This window comes from Stegodyphus dumicola, chromosome 7 (assembly GCF_044657685.1).
Source record: "Stegodyphus dumicola isolate Sdum_Otavi_A_Nest chromosome 7, ASM4465768v1".
NCBI lineage: Eukaryota > Metazoa > Arthropoda > Arachnida > Araneae > Eresidae > Stegodyphus > Stegodyphus dumicola.
The window spans coordinates 44154055-44178441 of record NC_140774.1 but is presented as its reverse complement, the minus strand read 5'-3'; the positions used below and the strand labels follow the sequence as shown (position 1 = coordinate 44178441).

At 33.9% G+C, this 24387-nt stretch overlaps 1 protein-coding gene across 1 annotated transcript; it reads right to left on the bottom strand.

Moving 5' to 3' along the window:
* Nucleotides 1-603: 603 nt before the first annotated feature.
* LOC118179866 (transcription factor Jun-like) lies at nt 604-3906 on the bottom strand. Its single transcript, XM_035349029.2, has one exon. The coding sequence runs from the start codon at nt 3666-3668 to the stop codon at nt 2775-2777; it is 894 nt and encodes a 297-aa protein (XP_035204920.1). The 5' UTR covers nt 3669-3906; the 3' UTR covers nt 604-2774.
* Between the last annotated feature and the right edge of the window lie 20481 nt (nt 3907-24387).

Sequence of the window (24387 nt, the reverse complement as noted above, 5' to 3'; positions counted from 1 at the left end):
CTTGTGATTATTTGCTATTTAAATTTACACAGTGAAATAAAAATGATTTGGCATATGAATCCACAGATTTCATCTTATGTTAGTTAAAAGTTTTGTGTCCTGAAATGTATCATTTTGGTTCAAATGTAATCATTAGTTTCGTGCTATCAATTAATAAAAATTTACATTAAAAATCAGAAAAAGTTCAAGATAAAAAAATCACGAAAGTGCAACTTTCAATCGATATTGATTTAAAATAAAGTGGTCAAAAAGTTACACAAATTGGTGAATAGTGAAGTTACACTGGACAATATTTCCTGCTGTAATATTAGCTAATACTATTAATTTCCAAAGGCAGTAAATATCTGACTAGCCGTTAGTGAAGGTAGGAATCTGACTGTAAATACCCATGTATATTAATATTTACCATCATCTGACATTGCATATCTAAATATTTTGACTTCAAAGATTTTACTTTGAAATATTTCAGTTGTAATACTTTTTAAAATTATCTGCTAATAAATTAATATACAAATATACTTAATTATTTTGATAAATTAATTTGTTAATTAGGAAAAAGATTTATAATTTGAATATCATTTATAAAAATACTCATTTCAGTAATAAACAATACATTCTAAAATTTTATTTAAAATGGCAACTATCAGACTATATACAAAATATCATACAAGTCATCATTTAAAAAAATGAATTATGCAAGCTTGTCAAAATCTTTTAGCAATACAATTCTGACTGTTACTTGCATGATTAGAAATGCATTATCACAGAGCTCATAAAAAGGATGAACATATTCAAAAAAAACTGCTATGTTGTAGTCCATATTTTTCAAAATATCAGTCCAAAATTTGTATTTCAATATGAGTGACTTGCAGTACCTTCATATGTATCAATACTATACAAATATGGTATATACAAAGTATGGCATAACAAACAATTTATCAGAAAACCAAAGGTGATGCAAATTTTACGAAACTGAATGAAAAGAACTTATAATAGAATTAAATATGCAACAAAAATTTAAAAAAATCTGCATTTTGAAAATATTCTTTGATGTTATTCCTAATGACTTTAATTAAACATAACAATGCATACACATTTCAAAATAACAAATTCAACGTAAGATTGCTATACTTTAAATGGTAGATATTTCACTTTTCAAATTTTTAAGCTTTTAATCTGAATAATGCTGGAAATTTTACATTAGTATTTCTCCTGCAGCTTAAGGCATCTACATTTTTCATACTGAGACTTATAAATAATAATACATGCATTTAATTACCATTAACAAAATCTTTATTTAATGATGGCATACGTAGATGCTACATATTAGGATCACTCAGAACAAAACAAGGCAATATAAATCTGAAACATGTTAAAAACACCTATCCTAATCAATCAATTAAAAGATAAGTTCTGGGATACGATATGAAAAACTAAGACATACATAAATGTATCAGCTAAAAGATGTACCCTAATAAAAATTAATAGCTTTTCAAAATCTTCCAAGAAACAAGGAGAGAACTCCTTGCATTAACAAGATTTACTTACTATTATTTTACATTTATATTAGTACATTATAGATTTTTCTTAAATATATCAACCTTAAACTTTTATAATATCCTTGAATTCCTATATGTTCATATCTTGCATAAAATGTTTGATAAAACGCGATCTATCGTTCCATAATATAAACAAATTTACCAAATTTTTGTACTGGATAACTGAAAATAGGCATTATTTTTTAATTACATGTGCAGCAGATGCAATGTTTCCTCACATTTCTATGAATAGTAGTTACAATGTAGTACAGAAAAGGGTGAATACAAACTACCAACTGTCCAGTGAAAAATCACTTGACGGCTTTTCTGATACAAAGATGTAATTTTTATACATGCAATTTCTTGACTCATTACAGAACCTTATTAGAACCAAAAATTACATTATTAAAAAAGGCAAATTCATATATTTTTGATTGATCGATTAAACACGAGTTACTATCACACTAATGATCAAAGTAAAGCTGCTCAGACGGTATAGTGGTTGGGAAGCCTCACTGTGATATCGTACGGCCCAGGTTCAAATCGCGAAGAAAGCATGGATGTAAATTGTTTGTCCCTTCATAGGAGGTAAAGGTGGCCCACCTATTAGGTGCAGGTGCCTCCATAATAAAGAGAGCACCAGATCTGGCCTTAGGAGTAGCCAATGTTGGCACAGGCAAGTGCCCACCATTGGAAAAAAAAATGATCAAAGTAAATAGCATCTATGTTTTCTGAGTGTAAAAATTTAAATTCATATTTCATTTCATACCTGACTATATATAAATTTGCTTAAATATTACAAAAAGTTTTAGAATTTTGTTTTTAACTATTTCTTACATAGATCATATCATATACCAAGATTTCTGTTACAATAGAAAAATATTAAAAAATAATTTTTTCCAAATAAAAATATCAATTACTAAAAATTTCATAAAATGATGCAAGTGAAACACAATATGAGTGAATAAGAATTTGAATACATATGAAATACTTCAGCATATCTAACTAGCAGCTTAATCATTATAATAAATGATTATTAAAGAAATTGTTACCATTTTAAGGCACAAAATTGTTTGCATTTGAAAGCTACATTTTCTTATCTTGGCTAATGATACACTGAATGAATTCTGATTCTGATCATGGTAATGCTAAATGAAGGCACAAAGTATTTATTACTTTTGGAACGAATGCTTGAGGAAAAAAAATGCTGTTTTCACAAATGCACAACCATGACACTCATAAGCCATGGGCAACCATAATTTGGCATCCCTTTTTCACATGTTCCATTACCTGTTGCTTGAGATTACATACTTGTTCACGTAAAGAATCTGCCACTGCCTCTAGCTTCGAATTTTCTCCTTTGAGTTCTTTCACCTTCTGTTCTAGCTGAGATATTTTTTCTAATTTTCGTTTTCTACACTTGCTAGCTGCAATGCGGTTACGATGACGTTTCCTTTCCAATTTGATGCGTTCCTGATCTGCCATATCAATAGGAGCATTACACAAAGGAGAGACTGGTGGACTTGAAAAGTCATTTGGAACTGTCTGAAGTTCTTCTTTGATGGCAATGTCTATGGGAACTGGCAAACTGTTGCTGTTACAGCTATTACTACTGGTGTTATCCACGGACGGAGGTCTAATAATAGGTGCCGTTGTTTGTAACACACTTTTTCCAGATGATTTAATGACACTGGCTGTTGTCATAGGTTGAAAGTAGAATGGCACAACTCCTGGATAAAGTTTTGCTAGAGTACCTGAGTTGTTTTCTGAAGTTAGCAGGTCAGTACTTTGTTCCAAAGAAGTTTTTTGATTATGATGCAACTCATTCAATGCATCAAGGAAACCTCTAGCATACTGTTCTTGTTCTGCAGTGACATTTTTTGGAAACAGTACTTGCGATGGAGTGGGTGTAGACAAATTACCATTAGCTAAATTAGCTATGATGAATCTTTCGAGTTCTGGTGATCCTAGCTTCAGCATGTTTAGATCCGGAGACGTAAGCAGAGCATTGACTTTCTGTTTTTTGGTAGCAGCACCAGGATCCAAATCTAAGGTAGCAGGGCGTTTCAGACTCTTACCATCATTTTTTACGAAACGAAATTGGGAATCGTCGTAAAACGTCATCTCCATGATACTCGTTTTTACTGATGATTATCGCTCACTGATTACGACTGTATTACAGTTACTTGATATTTTGTAAACTCCCAATTCAAAATCAGTTTATAATGTTAGGCATAACAATAGCAAAGATACTTCCACTACGCTAGTATACAGTCGTCAAATGAAGATGTTTTCAAAAAATACACACTTTTCGAATCTCGATCGCACAACAACGTGGAGTAACATGAGTCACTAAATTTTGCACCCAGATGAGCTTATAACGCTGAGTCACCAAAAACGACTATGCAGTGACATCACATAAGAGCATTCTTATTGGTTACTGATGACATCACTATATTTACCGGCGCCCAATAAAAATGCGAATAAAGAAGCAGACCAGAACGTCAGACAATGACGTATCTACATCCTTACACTTGTCACACCCCTTGCTTCGCAAATGTCCGAGAACTCGTTATGAAGGTTCCGCGAAACGGTACGTTCCATGGGCTGCTTGCTTTAATAATTTAAAATATTTAAACAGTGTATTTAGACTTAATTTCTAGAATGAAAAGTGAGGTTCTAACAGACAGAAAGCGACATTAAAATAATTCTAAAATTCATCTAAATCTTTCTAGCAGGGGAGCATCTGTCCCCGGGCGCAGAATCCAAGGGGCGCCAAACTGATGTTACGACATTATAGAATTAAATGTTTTCCATCCTTGGCAAGCAGTAGGGGGCGCGAAATCTTCAGTTGTCCCTAGGCGCTGAAAACCCTAGCTACGACTCTGCTTTCGAGCGCCCTTCCAATCTGAACAATTCAAATTACAGCCTAACGCTTCGAAGAAGAATTTTAAATATTTCAAAATTTTAAAAAGCTGACATGACTCAGAATCAGTGATTCTTTCGTTTTACCTTCGAAGTTATTAACTGTTCATTTATCAGTCACTCTATTAGTTTTTTCAATTTCTTTTTAAAAAATTTTTAGGTGTTTAAATTTAAGTCGAAAATTAACATCGCATGGAAATCTTGCACTAAATTAAATAATTTATTAAATAACATAATTATTTTATAAAGTATAATTGATTTCAATTGTTATCTTTCCTTTGATTGAATCATTTGCGTACAAGGGTTGCAACAAATGTTAAGTGACAATATTTTGCAGGACAAAAATTCGCAAGTGACAATATTTTGCCGGACAAAAATTCAAAAAATTTCTTCTTAGAGGTATTTAAAAAATAAATAAAAGGGCGGGGAAAAAAGAAAGAAACTGTTGTTACAAAATTAAATTTCAGTATTTCATTCAAGTTTAATTACCTATTCTGGTTAAAATGCATTTGTAGCACTTTATCAAGGGGTTGACAATTTTATTAGCCCGAATGGTCTACTAGTCCCGAAACGGAATTCTGCATCGTCCACTATAAACGGTGAATCAATTTTCAAATTATTGCTCCTAAATATTATCGCCCCGTATAATTTTTAAAGAAATTAAAATAACGAAGAATCTGCATGTATGTATGTTCCTCGCATTGTGAAAAAACGAGGGTACCTAGAGCTACCAAATTTTGAATAACGTAGTTCTCCACGCGAACATTTGCATTTGGCAGTCCGCATTTTGAATTTTGAATTTTATATTTCATATTTTATAAAACATTAATAAATTTTTAACAAACCCAACAATTTGAAAGCGAGCAGTGGATTAAAGCATTTTTCTGACCGGCGCGCGACACTGTGTATAGGAAATTCTAGAGATATGATGTTTTTAAATATTTTGTGACATTGCTGTTGAATTGAATTGTGGCGTAATGGCAAAGGAAATTATATTTAATAAATTTAACACATGAAACATTAATAACAAAAACAAAGTTTTTCAAGTCATCTTACTAAGAAAATTGAACAATGATAAGATAAACTGAGAAAATACTGAAAAAAAAAATGAAAAATTGTATGTTAACACTTAACACTGCATCTTTAATTCTAAAAATATGCTACTGTGTTACTTTCGAAATTTTCGTAATTGTTCTGTTGAGCTTATGGGGTAAGTGCGAAAAAAATGGCGCTCAATAATAAAGCTAAAAGGAAATGGGTTGGCAGGACTGAGTGCAATAGCAGACTGGTGGACTGCAAGCTCAGCGCGAACTTTAAAAAAAAAAAAAAAAAAAAAAAAAAAAAACTTTACAAATCTTTTTGGACGATCGTTAAAATCTGAACCCTTTCAGACATTATCTTTCTTTTTTGTTATTTGGATGATGTGTTATGGATCAGAAAATTGCAAGAAAATTTTTTTATTTTTTTAAATTTGCTACATACAAACAAATAGTCAAAAACAGTATTAGGACATTTGCGTTTTTGCTAAAGGATGTTATGAAATAGTTTTAAATAGTAATTAAAGCTATCATATCAGCAACGATACCATATGTAACAATTTCATTTTTAAGTAATGTCAATCAGTGAATGGATGGATAAAACTGCTGAAAGGTGACATTTTCATAGCTTTTCCCATGTACACCAGCTAGTGTTCCGTAGAAACTCCTGCACAAAGGCATCGCTTCCCGTACGCAAATGGCCCTCGCGGGCTGTTTACACGAATTTCATTCATATATGCTAATTTTTATATGCTCCCTTTCACCTTGGCATCAGAGTTTTGACATTCAAAAACTGATGCTACCTTATTATAAAAAGAATGATATCATAACTCAAATACTAAAAAAAAATCGAACGAGATTAAAATGCTTTAACTGACCTTCGGGTAATAAAAAAACACGAAATTAAAAAAACTTTGGAATTACAAGTAACCCTTCTTTGCCGCGTGTGTTTTCTTGGGTTAAGAAGCAAAAAGGATCTCCTCTGAAAAAATGCTTTACAAATAAATAAATAAAACTTTTTATTAAATAAGCATTTATTTAAAACTCGTAAAATAATTAATGTATTAAAACAGGAAAAATAATTTATCGTATAGTTTAATAGAAACAAGAGGTTAAAAAATTATTTTTACAAAATTATTCACAGTTTTATATCACGAAAAATAAAAGGATGAGGCGGCGTTGATAAATTTATAATGGCATTTCTCGATACATACCAAATTTATAATCCATCTGCGAGGTAGACAGAATGACATTGCAGAAGCAATAATTCGTTCAGTAACGCCTCTAATCGACCTTACAAGAGTCATAACTTTACGACCAGTGTCGAGATTTAGCACTGTGTCATCGAAGTCTCTCGATTTCAGGGAGGCTGACAGACGAATGATCCTGCTGTTCCTCTGATATCGTTTCAACAATAATGAATCAGAAGACGTAAAATCCAACTGAATAATTAAGAGGATATGACTAATTAAGTCTATAGATTGTTTCAGATAGAGCAACAGTGATCAGCGTTAAACGAAACTGTAACACTCCAGAATCCGTGTCATCAGAGGTATTGCAGAGGTATTACATCGGAAGTATTGCAGAATGCACAATTAAACGATTAAGAGAGGAATGCTGCCGAACGTGTCATTCAAGATGTTTTCTCCGCTCGTTTTCTGACGTGGGACGAATCAGTTTGACACAGCATATAATCGATACTGTCGTTCATCCACCAATTAAGAAATATCCGAGACGTCTACAGATTGCTAAACAGGCAGAAGTGGGAAAACTTCTAAAGGACATGCAAGAAAGCGATGTCATTGAGCCTTCAACAAGTCCATGGACATCTTCCATCGTCCTGGTTAGAAAGAAAGACAGTTCAACTATTTGCTTTGACTATCGTCGTTTGAAGAAGGTTACTAAGAAAGACAGTTATACTCTTCCTAGAATTGATGTCATTCTCGAAACTCTATTTGGAAGCAAGTGGTGGTTTGGTAAAGCACTAGATTTAAAAAATGGATATTGGCAGGTAGACATACACTCTTAGACAAAAAAAAAAAAAAAACGACGCACCAAGAAGGACTTATCCGAATGGGACGAAAATCGGTAGAAGTGATGTACATGTACAGAAAAACAAATGATTACAGTTTGAGAAAAATTGGATGATTTATTGAAGTGATAGACCTTCACAAAGTGAAAAAGGTCAGTAACGCATTTGTCCACCTGTGGCCCTTAAGCAAGTTATTAGGCTTGGCGTCAATTGATAGAGGTTGCGGATGTCCTCCTGAAGGATATCGTGACAAATTCTGTCCAACTGGCGCGTTAGATCGTCAATATCCCGAGCTGGTTGGAAGGCCCTGCTCGTAATGCTCCAAACGTGCTGAATAAGAGAGAGATCCGACGACTTTGCTGGCCAAGGTAATGTTCGGCAAGCACTAAGGCAAGCAGTAGAAACATGTGCAGTGTGGGGGCGGGCATTGTCTTTCTGAACTGTAAGCCCAGGATGACGTGACATGAAGGGCAACACAACGGGTCTTAGAACTTCGCCGACGTACCGTTGTGCTGTAAGGTTGCGACGGATGACAACCAAATGGGTCCTACTATGAAATGAAATGGTACCCCAGACCATCACTCCTGGTTGTCGGCCTGTCTGCCGGAAGATAGTCAGGTTGGTATCGCACCGCTGTCCGGGGCCTCTCCAGACTCGCCTTCGCTGGTCATCGGGCCTCAGTTCAAAGCGGGACTCATCACTGAAGACTATTCTACTCCAGTCAGTGACATTCCGGTACGAATGAGCCCGACACCACTCACTGCAAACGGGCTTGACGTTGTACAGAGGTCAATGGTAGTCGGCGCAAGTGGCGCCGTGACCTCAGCCCCCTTTCTGTGATCAGAGTCGTAGCTAGGGTTTTCAGCGCCCAGGGACAACTGAAGATTTCGCGCCCCCTGCTGCTTGCCAAGGATGGAAAACATTTAATTCTAAAATGTCGTAACATCAGTTTGGGGGCTCCTTGGATTCTGCGCCCGGGGACAGATGCCCCCCTTGCCCCCCTCTAGCTACGCCCCTGTCTGTGAGCCGTCTATGAATGGTCCTTGCGGTCACTGAAGTATTAGTTGCACGCACAATCGATGATAATGATGCATCTGGGGCTGTGAGTGCCGCTCTGATGATTGCTCGGTCTTCACGTTCTGTTGTTTCTCTAGGCTTACCGCTTCATTCTTGGCGCTGTGTGCGGCCATGGTTCACCCATTCCTGCCAACATCGTCTGACAGTGGCGTCGCTCTTGTTCAAATGTCGGGCTATTCGCCGATAAGACCAACCGTCTTCTTTGAGCCCAACTACACGATGTCTCTCAAATTCTGACGTCTGCGCATATCGTTCGCGTACCTGTATGCGAGGTATAATTACTGTCTACCAGAGTACACGGAATGAAATTCGTGAAGAATTTATGACCTGGAATCGTAATTTCTCCTCTTAAATATCCTGCCATTTGCGCAGATCAGATGCGCTGTAGCGACAACCGTTCATTCATTCGCAGCGAAAATGTAAAATTTTGCATTTTCCGTCGAAACCTGTATGCATATCAATTTGTATCCAATTTGCTTTATATCTTCTCGAAGTGTCGTGGTGCGTCTTTTTTTTTTTTTTTTTTTTTTTTTTTTTGTCTAAGAGAGTATATCCTGATGACCGAGAAAAGAAGGCATTTACTACCGGAGAAGGACTTTGCAATTCAAGGTTATATCGTCTGGACTTTGTAATGCGCCGGCAGCATTCGAACGCCTCATGGAGACTGTGTTGAGAGGTCTTTCCAAGCCTGTCTGATATATCTGAATGACATAATAATCGTCGGGAAGAGATTTAAAGAACATCTAGAAAGTCTTAGAAAGGTGCTTCAGAAGATGAAAGAAGCCAATCTAAAGTCAAGTCCGGGCAAATGTAAATTATTCAGACAGAAAGTTACTTACCTTAGACATGTCATCTCTGCTGAAGATGTGTGTACTTATCCTGAAAAAGTGTCTGCAGTTAAAGACTAGAGACGCCGCGAAAATGTCCATCAGCTGAGAAGTTTCCTAGGGCTTTGCACCTACCATAGGAGATTCGTGAACGAATTTCCTTCCATCGCAAGACCCCCTTCACATGCTGACAGAGAATAAGCAAAGGTTTTTGCGGACAAAAGTGCATTTAAGAACCTGAAAAAATCTTCAACATCTGCTCCAATCCTGACGTATCCTCAGTTCGACAGACTATTTAATCTCGACAGCGGATGCGAGCAATTAAAGGGTCAGTACTATTTTCTTTCAAGAAATAAACGACTAAGGACGTGTCGTGGCCTACTGGAGCAAGCACCTGTCTAAACCGAAGAGGAATTACTTTGCGACCAGGAAATATTTGTTAGCCACAGGTAAAGCCGTAGAACATTTTAACACTATAACAGCCGAATTTCAGACTAACCGAAAACCGCCATTGGGGGTCAATTTGACCCTCATAAGAAATGTAAATAGAAACACAGTAAATGATTGAAATGATGCTGAAATGACCACATAAAAGAGTTTTTAGAGGTTTTTATTTATTTTTTATACTTTAGAATTTTTTCCGTGCAATTAGTGCAAATTAGCACACAATATCTTTCAATGTAAGATTACAAAAACAAAAACAAAATCTATGAAAAGCAAACAAAAGATACAAATGCAAAAAGTGGAAAATAGAACATATGCAAAAAATTACAAAAAAACATAAATTGGGAATAAACACACAATGTTTTCCAAAGTTTGTTATACATTACCGCAGGTGATACAATATGAACGCTTGACAGTGACAGCAACACATTTACCACAAATTGGTTTCTGGCATCCCTCACAGCTGACATCAGTCTTGTTTTGTCCCTTGCAACTTTGAAATGCACATTTCTTTCATTTAAGTGTCTGTATTTGAGCAATCGGGGGGCATCTGTTGCGTAGTGCACCAACTCGTAGTTCTTCCACGAGTGCAAGAATAAATTCTCGACGGGAAATAGAGGTGCCCAAGGATTCTTTGAATATAATCCAAGCAGGACTGTCAAGTGTAAAAACATGTACAGGCCATTTGCGACTTCCACTACTTGTACTATATTTCCTCAGCATCTGATCTGCGACATCAACGCCACATTTTGTACTGTTGTAGTAAGTGACAGTGTTCGGGTTTTTCTTTATGCTGTCGTCAACAAACACATTACTGTGCATAGTGCTCAGAATCACGACATTCTTTTTGCTCTTGCACCTATATATTGGAGTGTTTTGTCTCAATTTTTCAGTGCAAAAGATGAATATCGTGCCGAAAAAGTGTCACGAGCAATAGGGGGTAATTCTCGCTTATTCAGACGCATCGTCCAGACAATTGTGGTTTTTTTTCGCAGAAAGTTCATCTGCAAGTTTCACAGAAGTAAAAAAAAATTGTCAGTTGTGACACTGAGTCCGGAGTTTAGATGTGATTGAAGTAATTTGAGAACTACACTTTCCCCAAGTTGTAAATTAGTTGGTCGTTCTTCATCCTTGCCCAGATAGGGATAACCATTCAAAACATATTTGGATTTTACATCAGTTGCTAGCCAGAATTTGATGTGAAACTTGTCAGGTTTATTCGCCATGTACTGGATAAATCTACATCTTGATTTACAAGGCAACAATTGTTCATCAACGGTTATTTCTGGTCCAGGATTATAGCATAAATAACAGTTTTCCATTAGCTTGTACCAGGTTTCAGAAGAGAGAGCAAATTTGTTAGTGGCGAGACGATTAGCTCTGGTGCTTCGGACATCGAATCTGAGATACCGCATTATTTCACGGAACCGATTGCGTGACATTGTTTCTTTGAACACAGGTGGTCCCCAATTCTTGTTCCACAAATCATCTGCACAAAGTTTTGAATGGCTTAGTGCTCCACGGGCCATACATGAAGGCAAAAAAGGCATCAAATTCTTCCAGAGTAACCTGCCAGTTACTATTATCTCTAAGTTGCCGTCGTGCCTCAGCAACTGTACATGATTGAATGTGTTTCACCATTGATTCACTCACCATCAAACGCCACGCTGAGGCAGAATTTGTTCCTATATTACGACGAGCAAACGAAGTTGGTCCACTTGCAGTGGTTATAATATTTCGAGCTGGCGTGCGACCTGAAGTGGAAGCGGTGCTGCTAAGGTTCATAGGGGTCCAGAGAATACCGCTGGATGAGGTATACTTCTCATTACTGCTGCCAGCAACGTTGTTGCCTCGTCCTTGACCACGTCCGCGTCCAAGTGAGCTTCCGGCTTCCCGCATAGGGATCATATTCCCAGAATTGTCCTCGACATCACTATCACTGCTTTCAGAGAGCGACGCATTCTGTAAGTTCACATCAACGTTAAAATCTTCATCACTGCTATCACCACTACTTATATCTGATTCCATCTGTTCAAGGAGGGCAAGGCAGTTATGTGCACTCAATGCTCTTCCTCTCGGCATTGCAATGGAGAGAGAATATGCTCCGTTCTGGATTTTATTTTTCTCCCCTGAGTCATCGCGATAAAAGCTGCGTGTTTCCCAATGCACAGAAAAGGAAAACGTGGCATCGGGAATTCGAAAACGGACATTCCCTTAAAAATATGTCTTTTTTCTTATGAGGGTCAAAATGACCCCAGTTGGCTGTTTTAGGTATATCTGCGATTATTTATTTAAATAATTAACGTAGAAATATAAAAAATTGGCATAGTATACTTGGAAACATTTTAGAAAAAGTAAAAAAATATCAGCTTCGAAGCTCAGCTGTATGTTAAAAAAAAAAAAAAAAATGCGGAAAATTGGAAAAAAAGGTCAAAATGACCCCAACGGCGCTTCTAGTGTTAATCATTATCTCCATTAATATTTCCATCATTACCCTGGAAATAATATTTCCTTTTTTCAGATAAATATGAGTAACACATTTAGCGTTGTTAGCTAAACGTGTTTTCACTTAACGGCCTGTCGGTTAAATGCCCTGTCGTCTAAATGTCCGTGTCGATTAAATGTCCTTGATGCTTTTGTTTATTCGACTAAATGTGTCGTCGGCTAAATGTCCGCAACCAAAGTAATTCCACATCTTAACCGCAAAATATTACCCAGGTTCATTAGAAAAATCCACGGTTCCCCCCAAATTAATATGGGGACATATCGGCTATTATTAAATTAAACATAAACAAGGGTTTACAACTAAAGCACATTTATTAATCATTGTTGTTGTTGTTGCTTATGCTCACTTGTCTGGCGTAGCCCACAAAATTCCTCGTGGAAAGAAGCGCTAAATTAGCCCTGCCGTTAGCAACAGCCCTGAGCACCATTTAGACGACAGTGCGATTTAGCTCAGCTCAGTTCCGTCCCCCCACCAATTTTGATGAAGAGCACCACCAGGTGTACGTGTCCCACCTCTCTTTCCTTCCACCAGACGACACGAGAGGACTTTTCGGTCGCCGCATATTTGGAGTGCCGCACCGGCGCTATACATGTACAAACATCCATGCCTTCTCCGTGATTTGAACCCGGGCGTTTCGGCACGGCTGTCAGCGACGCTTAACCACTATACCGGTTGGGCGTCTTTATTAATCATTTGTTAACCGTAAGTTAAAATAGCTCACCAGACTATGCCTGCATCTATTGGTTAAATAGTTTTCTAAATAACTTCTGTTACAAGCGTAATTTATATCAAAAATGAATTACCAACTTAATTATGATATATTATTTTTAATTACTGTAGAACATTTCTTTTAATACCTAAATAGTTTTGTTTCTCTTAATTAAATTTTAATTAATTAAATACATTGTTTTTCTTAATTAAATTTCATTTGGATTATAACAATCCTTAAAATCTCACATATTCATTTATTTCTACAGCATTCCAGCAGCAGCATACAGCATTTCTACAACAGTTATCAATTACACTAAGAAATTATAACTAACCGAATTATATTTTGTGAACATATTTTTAAATCACTTATGCACGATCCATTTTTCTATAATTAAAATTTTAAATTCCTTTTCTACCAATTAAGATAAAATAAAGTTACTCTCACTTAACAATAAAACAAAGGTATAAGAAAATAATTCATAGACGTCTCACGGTAGGCACAATTATTGTATTCAGGTTAACTAAAGGCATAAAAATCTTAACGATAACAACATAATTCAATCATTTTTAGGCAAAAAATGCGCAATTTACAAACATATAAGAATAAAGAAACTGAACTCACTGAGCCGACTAACAGAGAGGATACATATAAATTCAAAATAAAGTAATTAAAAGTAAATTAAAAATCCTATAACATGCGCTAAAGCTGCAAAGTAATAAACTAATAATTCAAAATAATTTATAATAAGAAAGCTTCATATACATACCATCTCCTAGGAACACAAATTCTATTTAAAACCAGGATTTTTTAAAATATTTTTTTATGTCAGAATTTAAATTAGTATTTTAAATAGTAATTTCAACTTCTGTTTTAAAATTTTGCTAAGAAAATTCGGTACTATTCAGTTTTGAGAACCGTAAAAACATTGCAGCGAAAATGTATGCACAAAGGCGCCAAATCCAGCAAACGCGCCCATTTAACAGTGCGCCAAATCAACGTGCGTGCTGATTTCAATTGCATAAGTTTATATAGTTCAATATTTCTTAAGACGCCATTGAAATACTAGTTTAATTTTTAAATCCTTTTTTGATATCCTATGGATTTAACAATTTGTTGTAAACAACAATAGAAACAGTTTTCCCACATACTCTTCAGTATTGGGAAATTCATGGATTGATATTACTGCTTCCAGATTGATTAAAGACATTGAGATATGTAATTGGCAAGTTTCTGATAGAATTAGCCTTAGTGATCATAATTATATTCATTTTGAGATTAGAAATGTGATAATTGATGATACACAAAATAACCAAATTAAGTTGAAGAGATTGAACTGGATTGCTCTAAAGGAGCTTATGTTTGAAAATTTTTCTGGCATTGAAATCAATGAAGATATAGATTCTCAATTACATGAAATTAATTCAATCATATGTGACATATGTGAAAATGTTCGGTTTAATTATAACGATACAGGAAAAAAGAAAAACTATTCTCCATGGTGGAATAATGGATTAAATACTGAAAGGAAAAAAGTTCGAGCTTCTAGAAGAAGATTTCAGAATTCTTGTGGCGAAGATAAATTAAATTATAAAAAAATTTATCGCAAACATCTTGCAATATATAGAAAGAACATTAGAATTGCAAAGGAAAATTACTGGATTAAAATATGGCATAAATTGTCTCTGCAAAGTCCTTTTGGCACGCATTTTAAAATTGCCACAGATAAGCAGATGAATCCTGTCACTTTTACTGCTATCCGTAAAAGTAATGGTACTTACATAGAAAATATAGAAGATACAATAAAAGAAATTATGAACTTCCACTTTATGGAAGATAAAGAAGTTGATTTGGAATAAAAGTTGATTTGGAGTCTTTTAATGATGTTTTGTTTACTGCCGATGAGCTTTCTGCTGCTCTGGAGAGTATGAAAATGAATAAAGCTCCCGGTCATGATAACATCCCTTTGGAAATTTATAAAGAACTTTATTATGTAAATAGGAAATTCATTTTGGATCTATTTAATATTTGTTTTCAACGGGGACATTTTCCTGAGACATGGAAGATTGGCAAATTGGTTTTGCTTTTAAAACAAGATAAACCTCCTGAGCAAGCGGCTTCTTACAGGCCGATTTGTTTATTACCCACTTTGGGTAAAGTTCTTGATAAATTGATTAACAATAGGCTTGTTTATTTTCTTGGTAGCAATAATCTACTAAATGCAAATCAATATGGATTTACGCCAGGAAAAGATACTAGCTTGGCAATTAATAATATTATTGACACTATAAGAATTAATAAGATAAAGAATTTACATACTACTTTGATTGCAATCGACATTAGCAATGCCTTTAATAGCTTATGGTGGCCCAGCATCAAATCAAGACTTCTAGATTTAAAATGTCCTCAAAACCTCTTCAATATTATTAATAGTTATCTAAATAATAGGAAAATTATTTACAGAAGAAATAATATAAATATTGAGAAATATTATAATAAAGGTGCTCCTCAGGGTTCTGTTTTAGGCCCTACACTTTGGAACCTGGTGGCTGATACTGCCTTACAATTGAAATTTGAAAAGGATGTATTTTTGCAGGCTTATGCTGACGATTTTGTGTTGGTGATTTCTGGAAGTAATAGATTAATTATAGAAGAAAAAGCAAAGAATGCTCTAGATAAACTTTATAACTGGTGGAAAGTAAATAAGCTGGATATTAGTCAAGATAAAATGGCTATGATAACAATCCCAAAAGGCTCAAAATTAATCAGATTACCTTTATTGACGTGGAATGGAAAAAGAATCCGCAGCGAAAAAACACTTAAATACTTAGGTATAATTTTGGATACAAATTGGTTGCCACATTTAACTAAATTGAAAGAAAAAATTTTTAAGATTATGAATAAGATGAATAGATTATTATGTACGGATTCTTTTAAAAGTAAAAGTATTTTAAAATAATTATACAATAGAGGAATTGAACGAATAATCTTGTATGGCTCACCCGTTTGGTGGACTGGAACGGAAAGGGTGAGAAATAAATTGCTACAGATTCAGAGGGTTGCAATGCTACCCATTACGGGATGCTACAGAACAGTCTCTACCACCAGCCTACAGGTCTTAGCTGCGGTTACGCCTATAGACTTAGTAGCTGAAGCTGAAACGCTGATTTATGAAGCTCTTCATATGAAGAAGAATATAGATTATTGTGACCTGATGATTTCTAATAGAGAAATTGATCCAAAATTAGAAAAGTTTTATTTTCATCCGGCACAATTTAAAGAGGTTACCTGGAAGACACTTCTTCCAACTGGTGTTGGTTTGGAATTATTCTCTGATGGCTCCGTGATTGATAAAAATTTTGGAGCAGCATTTGTTGCTTTTGCAAATAATAAATTTGTATATAAATCTAAATTAAGATTGAATAATAATTCAACTATTTTTGATGCAGAACTTATTGCCTTTGAAAACGCCATAAGATGGGCTAATGAGGAAGAAAATGAGAAATATATTACAAATTGGGAGATTTCGGTGTTCACAGATTCCCAGAGCATCCTTAGAGCTCTTAATTCTAGAAAATGTTTATCTGCAAAAGTAGATAAAATCAGAAATTATATTCACAATATTAATTCAAAAATGAAATTACATATAAATCGGATAAAAGGACATTCGAATATTCATGGAAATGAAGCAGCAGATTCTGCTGCTAAGGAAGCATGCTATAATACAGAAATGATATCACGGTTCCTTTATCTCTTAATTATATTAAGAGTGTACTACATGACAAGATTCTCCACACATGGCAACAAAGATGGCATTATGACAAAACTGGACGAAAGGTTTATAAAATATTTCCTGTTGTCAAAGAGCAAAGATTAAGTTACAATAGATTGCGAAATCAATTGATAACAGGACATGGCCAATTTCCAGAATATCTAAAAAGGTTTCATGGGAAAGATATTCATTGCCGATGTGGTCAGGATGCATCTGGAGAATCTAATGGACATTACATTTGGGACTGTGCCTTAACGAAGGAAATTAGAGGAGAATATTTTCGAAATATATCTATAAATAATGAAAAATATCTATATAGCAATAATAAAGCTAAATTAGGACTTATAAAAATTATTACCAATTTGAATAATTATGTATATTTCGATCCTTTTGTTTAATTGCTTAAATTTTTGAGTTGAATTGCATAAATTATAATGTAATTTGTATACATACAATGTATAATTTACTGAAAACTGTAAATGCTTATTGTTCGTTAAGCTTGGCAATATTTGTATTTTATAATTGTTGTTTAGGTTAGCAGTTGTCTTGAGTTCAATTTAGTCATTTTATGTTAAGAAATAGGTGGTTTCTATTCTGAATGAAGGTCGAGATGACCCGTTGGCGGCGCCGACACATCTCCAGCGGAGGATGAGTTTTTGGATAAGTAGTCCTTATTCTGTTGTAGTGTTTATCCAGTTATCTTTCAGTTTGTTTCTTTTAAATTGCCGGTTGTGCCAATTTTGGCGGTACGGCTTATTTTCTTAGATTAGATTAACAATTTGGGAATTGCCCATGACGAAAAGTCTGCAATAGAATTTTGGGTAAACCGGAGAATCACCCACTGCTTGACGCGTTTTTAAGAATTGCACATACTCGGTATCCAGGTACACATCGACCTATTTTCACTTTAAAAAATCCCAGAATTACACGAAAAAGGCACTGCGCACACACTTGACTTTATCTATGTACATATCGACCTATTTTCACTTAAAAAGTAATAGAAAATTTACAAAAATCCAATTGTTTTTACCCTTGTAAACAGCGGCAAACAAATAAACGGGCGATTCTGTACTTTACCGAGAATTTTGTCAAAAAAAAAAAAAAAAAAAAAAAAAGCGTCATTCATTATAGAAAATTATGTTTGAACAACCAACGAGATGAAATTATTTTTTAGCGATAACTCGGTCGAAATAGCGATGCAGGCTTCCATTCAGTTACATTTAGCAATTTTTATATAAATTATAATAATAAAAAGTATTATATGAAATTAACCTTTCATCTAAATTAAAACAATAATCTTAGATAGTTACTTTATACTTCCTTTCTTGCGTTAGGGATGCCGCAATTATTTTTGGCAGCACTGGCATCAACAATAGTTTGGCGATTTTTGACGGTCCTCAAAACTGAATAATACCGAAAAATCTTAAATCGCAAAAATACCAAAACCAAAAGTAAATTCTAAATTTTGAAAAAGTAGTTATTGTCATTGATCACAGATTAATCGACTTATTAAGGGAATAAACCAATCTACCATAAATTAACAGCAACTAAATTAAGAGAGTGTTCCAACTTACTTCCAAGTAAGCATCAAATTATTTGCTAGCTTCAAACCATATAAGTCAAAATTAGTACTCAATCCATAAGACATTAGTCCATTTAAGACAAGAATCTTGTTAAACAAAATAGCAAATAATCGTAAAATTAAAGTTGCTATTAAGAACACAATTAATCTGAACAAGATGCTTACTTTAGAAGACATATTCCCTACACTCTCATTTCAATTTCAAAAACAGAAGTAAACATGTTAGAACATTAAAAGTTAATTCAAAATCATAAAAAGGTAAAAAATGATACAACCTCAAAATTAAAGTTTAAAACATGTAGTTAATTACAAATTTTAAAAATCAAACTAGTCAGTTAAATTAACGAACTTGCCTTCAAAATGTTAAGTCGAAATGGCTGAAAATTCAAGTATTAAGTGAAAAAGTTCAAGTATTAAAAGGGTTGCCGTAAAGTGCAATTTTTTATTTAAGAAAATTTAGCCTAAATTGGCGAGAAAAACTGGAATTCTTTTTTCATAGAGAGTAAGCTGTTACTAAAATAGAGTTCAAAGGGCTGCTTTAGTTAGAATATAAATTTAAAATAAAATAATTAAAAAATTATTATTTTAATTAAATCACTGTAAGTTGCTATTATCTTTATTCAATTGCTGTCAAAATAAAGTAATTAAAAAAGTATTTTCTTAACTTAGTTGCTGTTAATTGATGGTAGATTGGTTTATCCTTTTGATAAGTTGATTAATCTGCAATCACTAACAATAACTACTTTTTCAAAATTTAGAATTAACTTTTGATTTTGCTACTTTTGCGATTTAAGATTTTTCTTAGCAAAATTTTTAGACAGAATTTGATATTACTATTTAAATTACTAATTTAAATTCTGACCTAAAAAAAAAAATCCTGCTTCCAAAAATACACCTAATGTCTCTACAATTTTAAATCAGTTTTATAATTTTTTTTGGGTGGGAAATAGTCATTTTATTTTGTCCTTACGTACAGATGTCACGCAAAAACATCGTTAAATTGCATTGGATAGAGGTCAAAATCTATATTTTCTTTGAAATATGAGACCTGAAATTTTTCGCGATTACAATACTTCCTTTTTACTTCGTACAAGGAAGTAAAGAAAGAGATGGTAGGTATTGGAAAATTTTGCTTATAATGTAAAGTACGGGTTCTCAAGCTTTTTCTTGCATTAAAACCCTTTTCAACGATTTTTAGAAGAAAATTTTCTTCATCGAACCCTTACGTTTTCCTCTATTGCATATAGCATGCAGCATAATCAAAATACAAATAATTGTACGTAAACAGCATCAACTAAAATTTTGAACAAAAGTTTTAAAAAATTGTTTGTTGGATTTATGTTTTATTAATTTTGCTTTATTTTTATTTTTAATTTTACAAATATAAACACGTTTCCAGAAACAAAATCGCAGACTTTAACTTGACGCTCAATTTCAATTGCACAAAGATTAATTAATGTGATGTGTGTATTGATGTAATTTTTTAACATTTGGCTTAAAGCATTTCCGTCATAATTGTTAAAACATTTCCATCAGAAATATTCAACCTGTTTCTTGTTTCCGATAGTAAATTAGTGACTTGACTCAAGCCCACTTGTACTAGGTAACTAGTAGGTAAGAAAAGGTAATTTTGCCAGAATTTCAGTAATCGCAATGAAGGTCTTTAACGACCTTGCTAAGATCTTTAACTAAACACGAGCCAACTTTTTAGAAGCAATAGAACTTACAAACTAAGTAGAAACTAAATTTTGCATCTGGAACTCCGGAACATAGTTCTTTATCATACATAAAAACAACAGCTGATCTCCTTTCTTTTATCTGCAAGTAAAGCGATTTTAGCAGAAGTGTGCAACACATTCCATATAATTTTCTGTTTAAATCACTTCATCCCGCCACCTTTTTTTTTTTTTTTTTTTTTTTTTTTCCCCGCTTTTACCGGAAACTTTCAGACATTTCCATTTATTCTGGAATTCAATTTCTTTCCCTTCTGCTGTCCAGTAAAATGTACTGCGACAAATGACCAAGTGCCATTTGCATAAGCGTAATAGTGTATGTGTTTCTAACATGGAGCAGCTAACTGACATGCTTCGTGTTAGAAAATTCATTAGACCTCAAAAACACCTTAATTTCAAAACTGAAAAAAGGCTAACAAAATAGTGATTAAATTTTTCGTTGGCTGGAAAAACTAACTTTTAAACTCATAGATACCGCTAGCTTTGGATTAATTTTATCTTACTTTGCTAGCTTACATTTAAACATTTCATTCATAGTTCAATTCTTACAATTATGCACTTTACTTTTACACAGATATTAATATGAGTTAATGCTAATAATATTAAATTATTAAATATACTTCATAAAAAGTCTCAGTACAATACGTTGAGAAATTACTTATTCAGTTATACTTTACACGCATGTACATTAGTTGCTTAAAATTATGTTACAGTTTCGTCAAAATTTTCTCAAACATCAGTCTCTTGAATTAAAATCAGAATTTCTGCTTCTATACTAAACTTAAGATCAGTGGGAATAACTGTTACAATTAAAGTCAGAGTTTCTTCCTACTTAGCAACAGTTGCAGTGACCTCTTTTGAGGCAGTTGTACCTTTCGATATAAAATAGAAAGTGAAGAAAATTAAATTTCATTTATGTTTTGTTTTTCGGTGATCACTCATCCGCTTGGCTAGAAATTTTCCCCAAGTTGGATAAATCCTGGTCTGGTGTACCCAATTGAGAATGCACCTTACTTGATAAATCTAACTTTCAATATAAATAACACATTACCAAGAAGAGAAACCGTTTTTATTTTTACACATAATTAATGGTTTAATTTAAAAATAAAATAAAGTAAAAATAAAGAATAAGCAATCAAAAAATTCTAAAATGAAAAACAAATGCATTTAGAAGCATTTTAAATAAACATATGAAGATTTTTTGCCTAAAAAAATTAAGAATACACCAATGAAATATATATAATATCTCATATACAAAGAATGTGTCGATATTTTGTTGCATGTCCTTTGGTTTTTATGATCTCTTCCAAATGTCGTGGTACCGATTCGAACAACGTTTTCGTCGTATCTGAAGATATTTTATCCCATTCTTCTTGAAACATTTGTTTTAAATGCACTTTGTTGTTAATTTTGTTTTTTGGACCGTGTTTCGTGTGTGACCCACAGTTTTTCTATGACATTGATGTCTGGGGATTGTGGTGGTATGTATAACTGCTGTTTGCAATGAAAAAGACACCACATTTTGACGTTATGTGTGTTTGCGGTCATTGTGCTGGAATATGAAATTTCCGTCTAAACCTAACGTTTTAGCACTTTCTTTAGATTAGTGTGGACTATAGCCAAATCTATATATATCTAAGCGAAATACCACTGACTCATGACGAGATCTCCGAAACTATACAACCGATTGACTTCAAATTTTGCATAGTTACTCATTCCACAATGTAGACGCGCACTAAGAACGCATTTTACGTAAATCCTGTCCAAAATGGATTTTTGTTATACAATAGAAGTTTCTCATACATTTGGTTTTCAAATCCAAGTTCAGAATTTTCTTTTACTGTTGCCAAAACTAGCTATGAAATACAATGTTGCCAATGAATGCGTTTTCCTTTAAAATTATTAACTTGGTAAGTAACTTGCATCTATCCAATGAATAAAAACAACATTTAAATGATAAGATTAATAATAGCATTTATATTTAGCTGTTATCGTAAGTTTCATGAAAATAAATGTTATTTAGAGAAATAAATTATTGTGATGAAAAATAAAAATGTTGTTGTTATTTATAAAAATTGTTGTACATAAAAAATCAAGGACAAATTATTATAATTGATTAAAAAATTTGATAACAAAGATAGTAACATTTATTTTCGTGAAACTTATAAGGTACTTCTCCTGCCTTCCTAGCATGCTTTCGTGGTGTAGTGGTTCTGCACGCTGGGCCGGTAATCCAGAGGTCCGTGGTTCGATTCCCGGCGAAGGCGTTTGTTAATTTTTCATCTTTCCAGCTTCCAAAATATCTAATGTCTCTACAGTGGCGCCCGAACTAAAAGGGTATTGGATGATGATTCTCCCCACCCAGGATTTGGCGACTGAGTCCCCTAAAAACCCCAGTCGCCCTTTAAAAGGGGAAGTATATAAGGTATTTCTCCCGCCTTCCTAGCGTGCCTTCGTGGTGTAGTGGTTCTGCACGCTGGGCTGGTATTCCAGAGGTGTGTGGGTCGATTCCCGGCGAAGGCGTTTGTTATTTTTGATCTTTCCTACTTCCAAAAATATACCTAATGTCTCTAAAAACTTATGATACAGTTAAATATATATAAACTTTAGTTTTATGTTGGCAGTTTTTCGTGGTGTAGACTGGGGACCCCGCCACATTAAATAATGGGGACGCATCCCAATATATAGTACCTCATGGGTGATGGGAAAATCTGTGTATGACAGATTCACTGACTGACATATTTCCCGACTTTAAATTAAAAAAAAAATTACATTAATTATCAATTCGAAATTAGACATTTTGCCCATATAAGAAGTCTAGGTTCACATTCAAATAGATAGTGTGCCCAGCAAAGTAGGCGGTAATCATCTAGTAAACCATACGATTCATAATGCCATCTACAAAAACTAAATTTCCTACCGCAGTTGAAGCCATTCAGTCCCAAAACATGTTTAACTGTATGGCGTAAATTTTTGGATTCAAAGCGGTGTTGGGCTTTCTCCACACGGTGCGATGACAGTAACTGCCGAAATGTTGAATTTCCTTTCATCAGTGAATATAACTTTCTTCCAAAAGTTATTCGTCTTCAATTGATGAATGTTTGCAAACTCCAGACGCTTTTTCTGATTTTGCAAGCTGATGAATGGTTTCTTTCTAGCAACTCTAGCAACTTTTATATCCAACTTACATTTCGCACAGTTTCAGCACTCACACTTTTGCCAATGATTTGAGAAGTTTCTGCAACAAGTTTGACTACACTTACCTTAGTTTCAATCTTCATATCTTTCAAAATTCTCCTTTCGGTTACATCACTCAGGATACCTTTCCTTCTTCTTCCACTTTTATTTTCAATCAATCGATCACTTTTAAATCTTCCAATAATTTTCTGGACACACGTGTGACTTCTACCAACAATTTTAGCTATTTCCCGATAGGAGTTTTCTTTTTCGTGTAATCTTAGTACGAATTTCCTTATATCAATACTGGTTTCTCCTCGAGGAGCCATTTTCTGTTCAAATGTGTGGTTCTAAGTTCATATAACAAACTTCATCACAGAAGGGAAAAGGTTTAAGATAAGATTATGCAACATTATATTAAATAGTAGCCACGTAGAAAAAATGAACTGGTAGTTAAATATATTTTTCAATTTTTCAACTTCTCAATTTTTCGATGCAAAAATCTGCATATGTTTATTTAAAATGCTTCTGAATTTTTTCTTTTAGGATATTTTTTTAATTGTATTTATATGCTTTAAATGAATTGTTATGTGTAAGAATAAAAATATGTTTCTGCTTCTTGGTAACGTGTTATTTATATTGAAAGTTGGATTTATAAAGTAAAAGTAAGGGGTATTCTCAATTGTTTGGGCTACTGTATGGCAGAGAAAAGCTTATTCTGTAAGCTGAAGCATGTGATGAAGAAAATATTAATTGCATATGCTACTATACAAGTTAGAGAAACACTAATTGTGTATTTGAAGTCAATGGTCAAAAGTAAAAAAAATAGATATAATAAAAATTATGTGTTTTTAATTTTTTAAAACTTTGACCCCTGATCAGTTTCTTTAAAGCATTCCTCATCTCCCCCCCCCCGAAGAAAAGCACCCGGCAATCCGAAATCTTCAAAATGCTTTAAAGAAGAGTTCGCTTAAAAATATTTTAAAAAATTAAAGTAAATCGTCATTTTTTTAAAGATTTTGTAGCAG

Bases quoted from the DNA above. Each gene is read 5' to 3' on its own strand.
- LOC118179866 (XM_035349029.2), bottom strand. From the start codon at position 3,668: ATGGAGATGACGTTTTACGACGATTCCCAATTTCGTTTCGTAAAAAAT.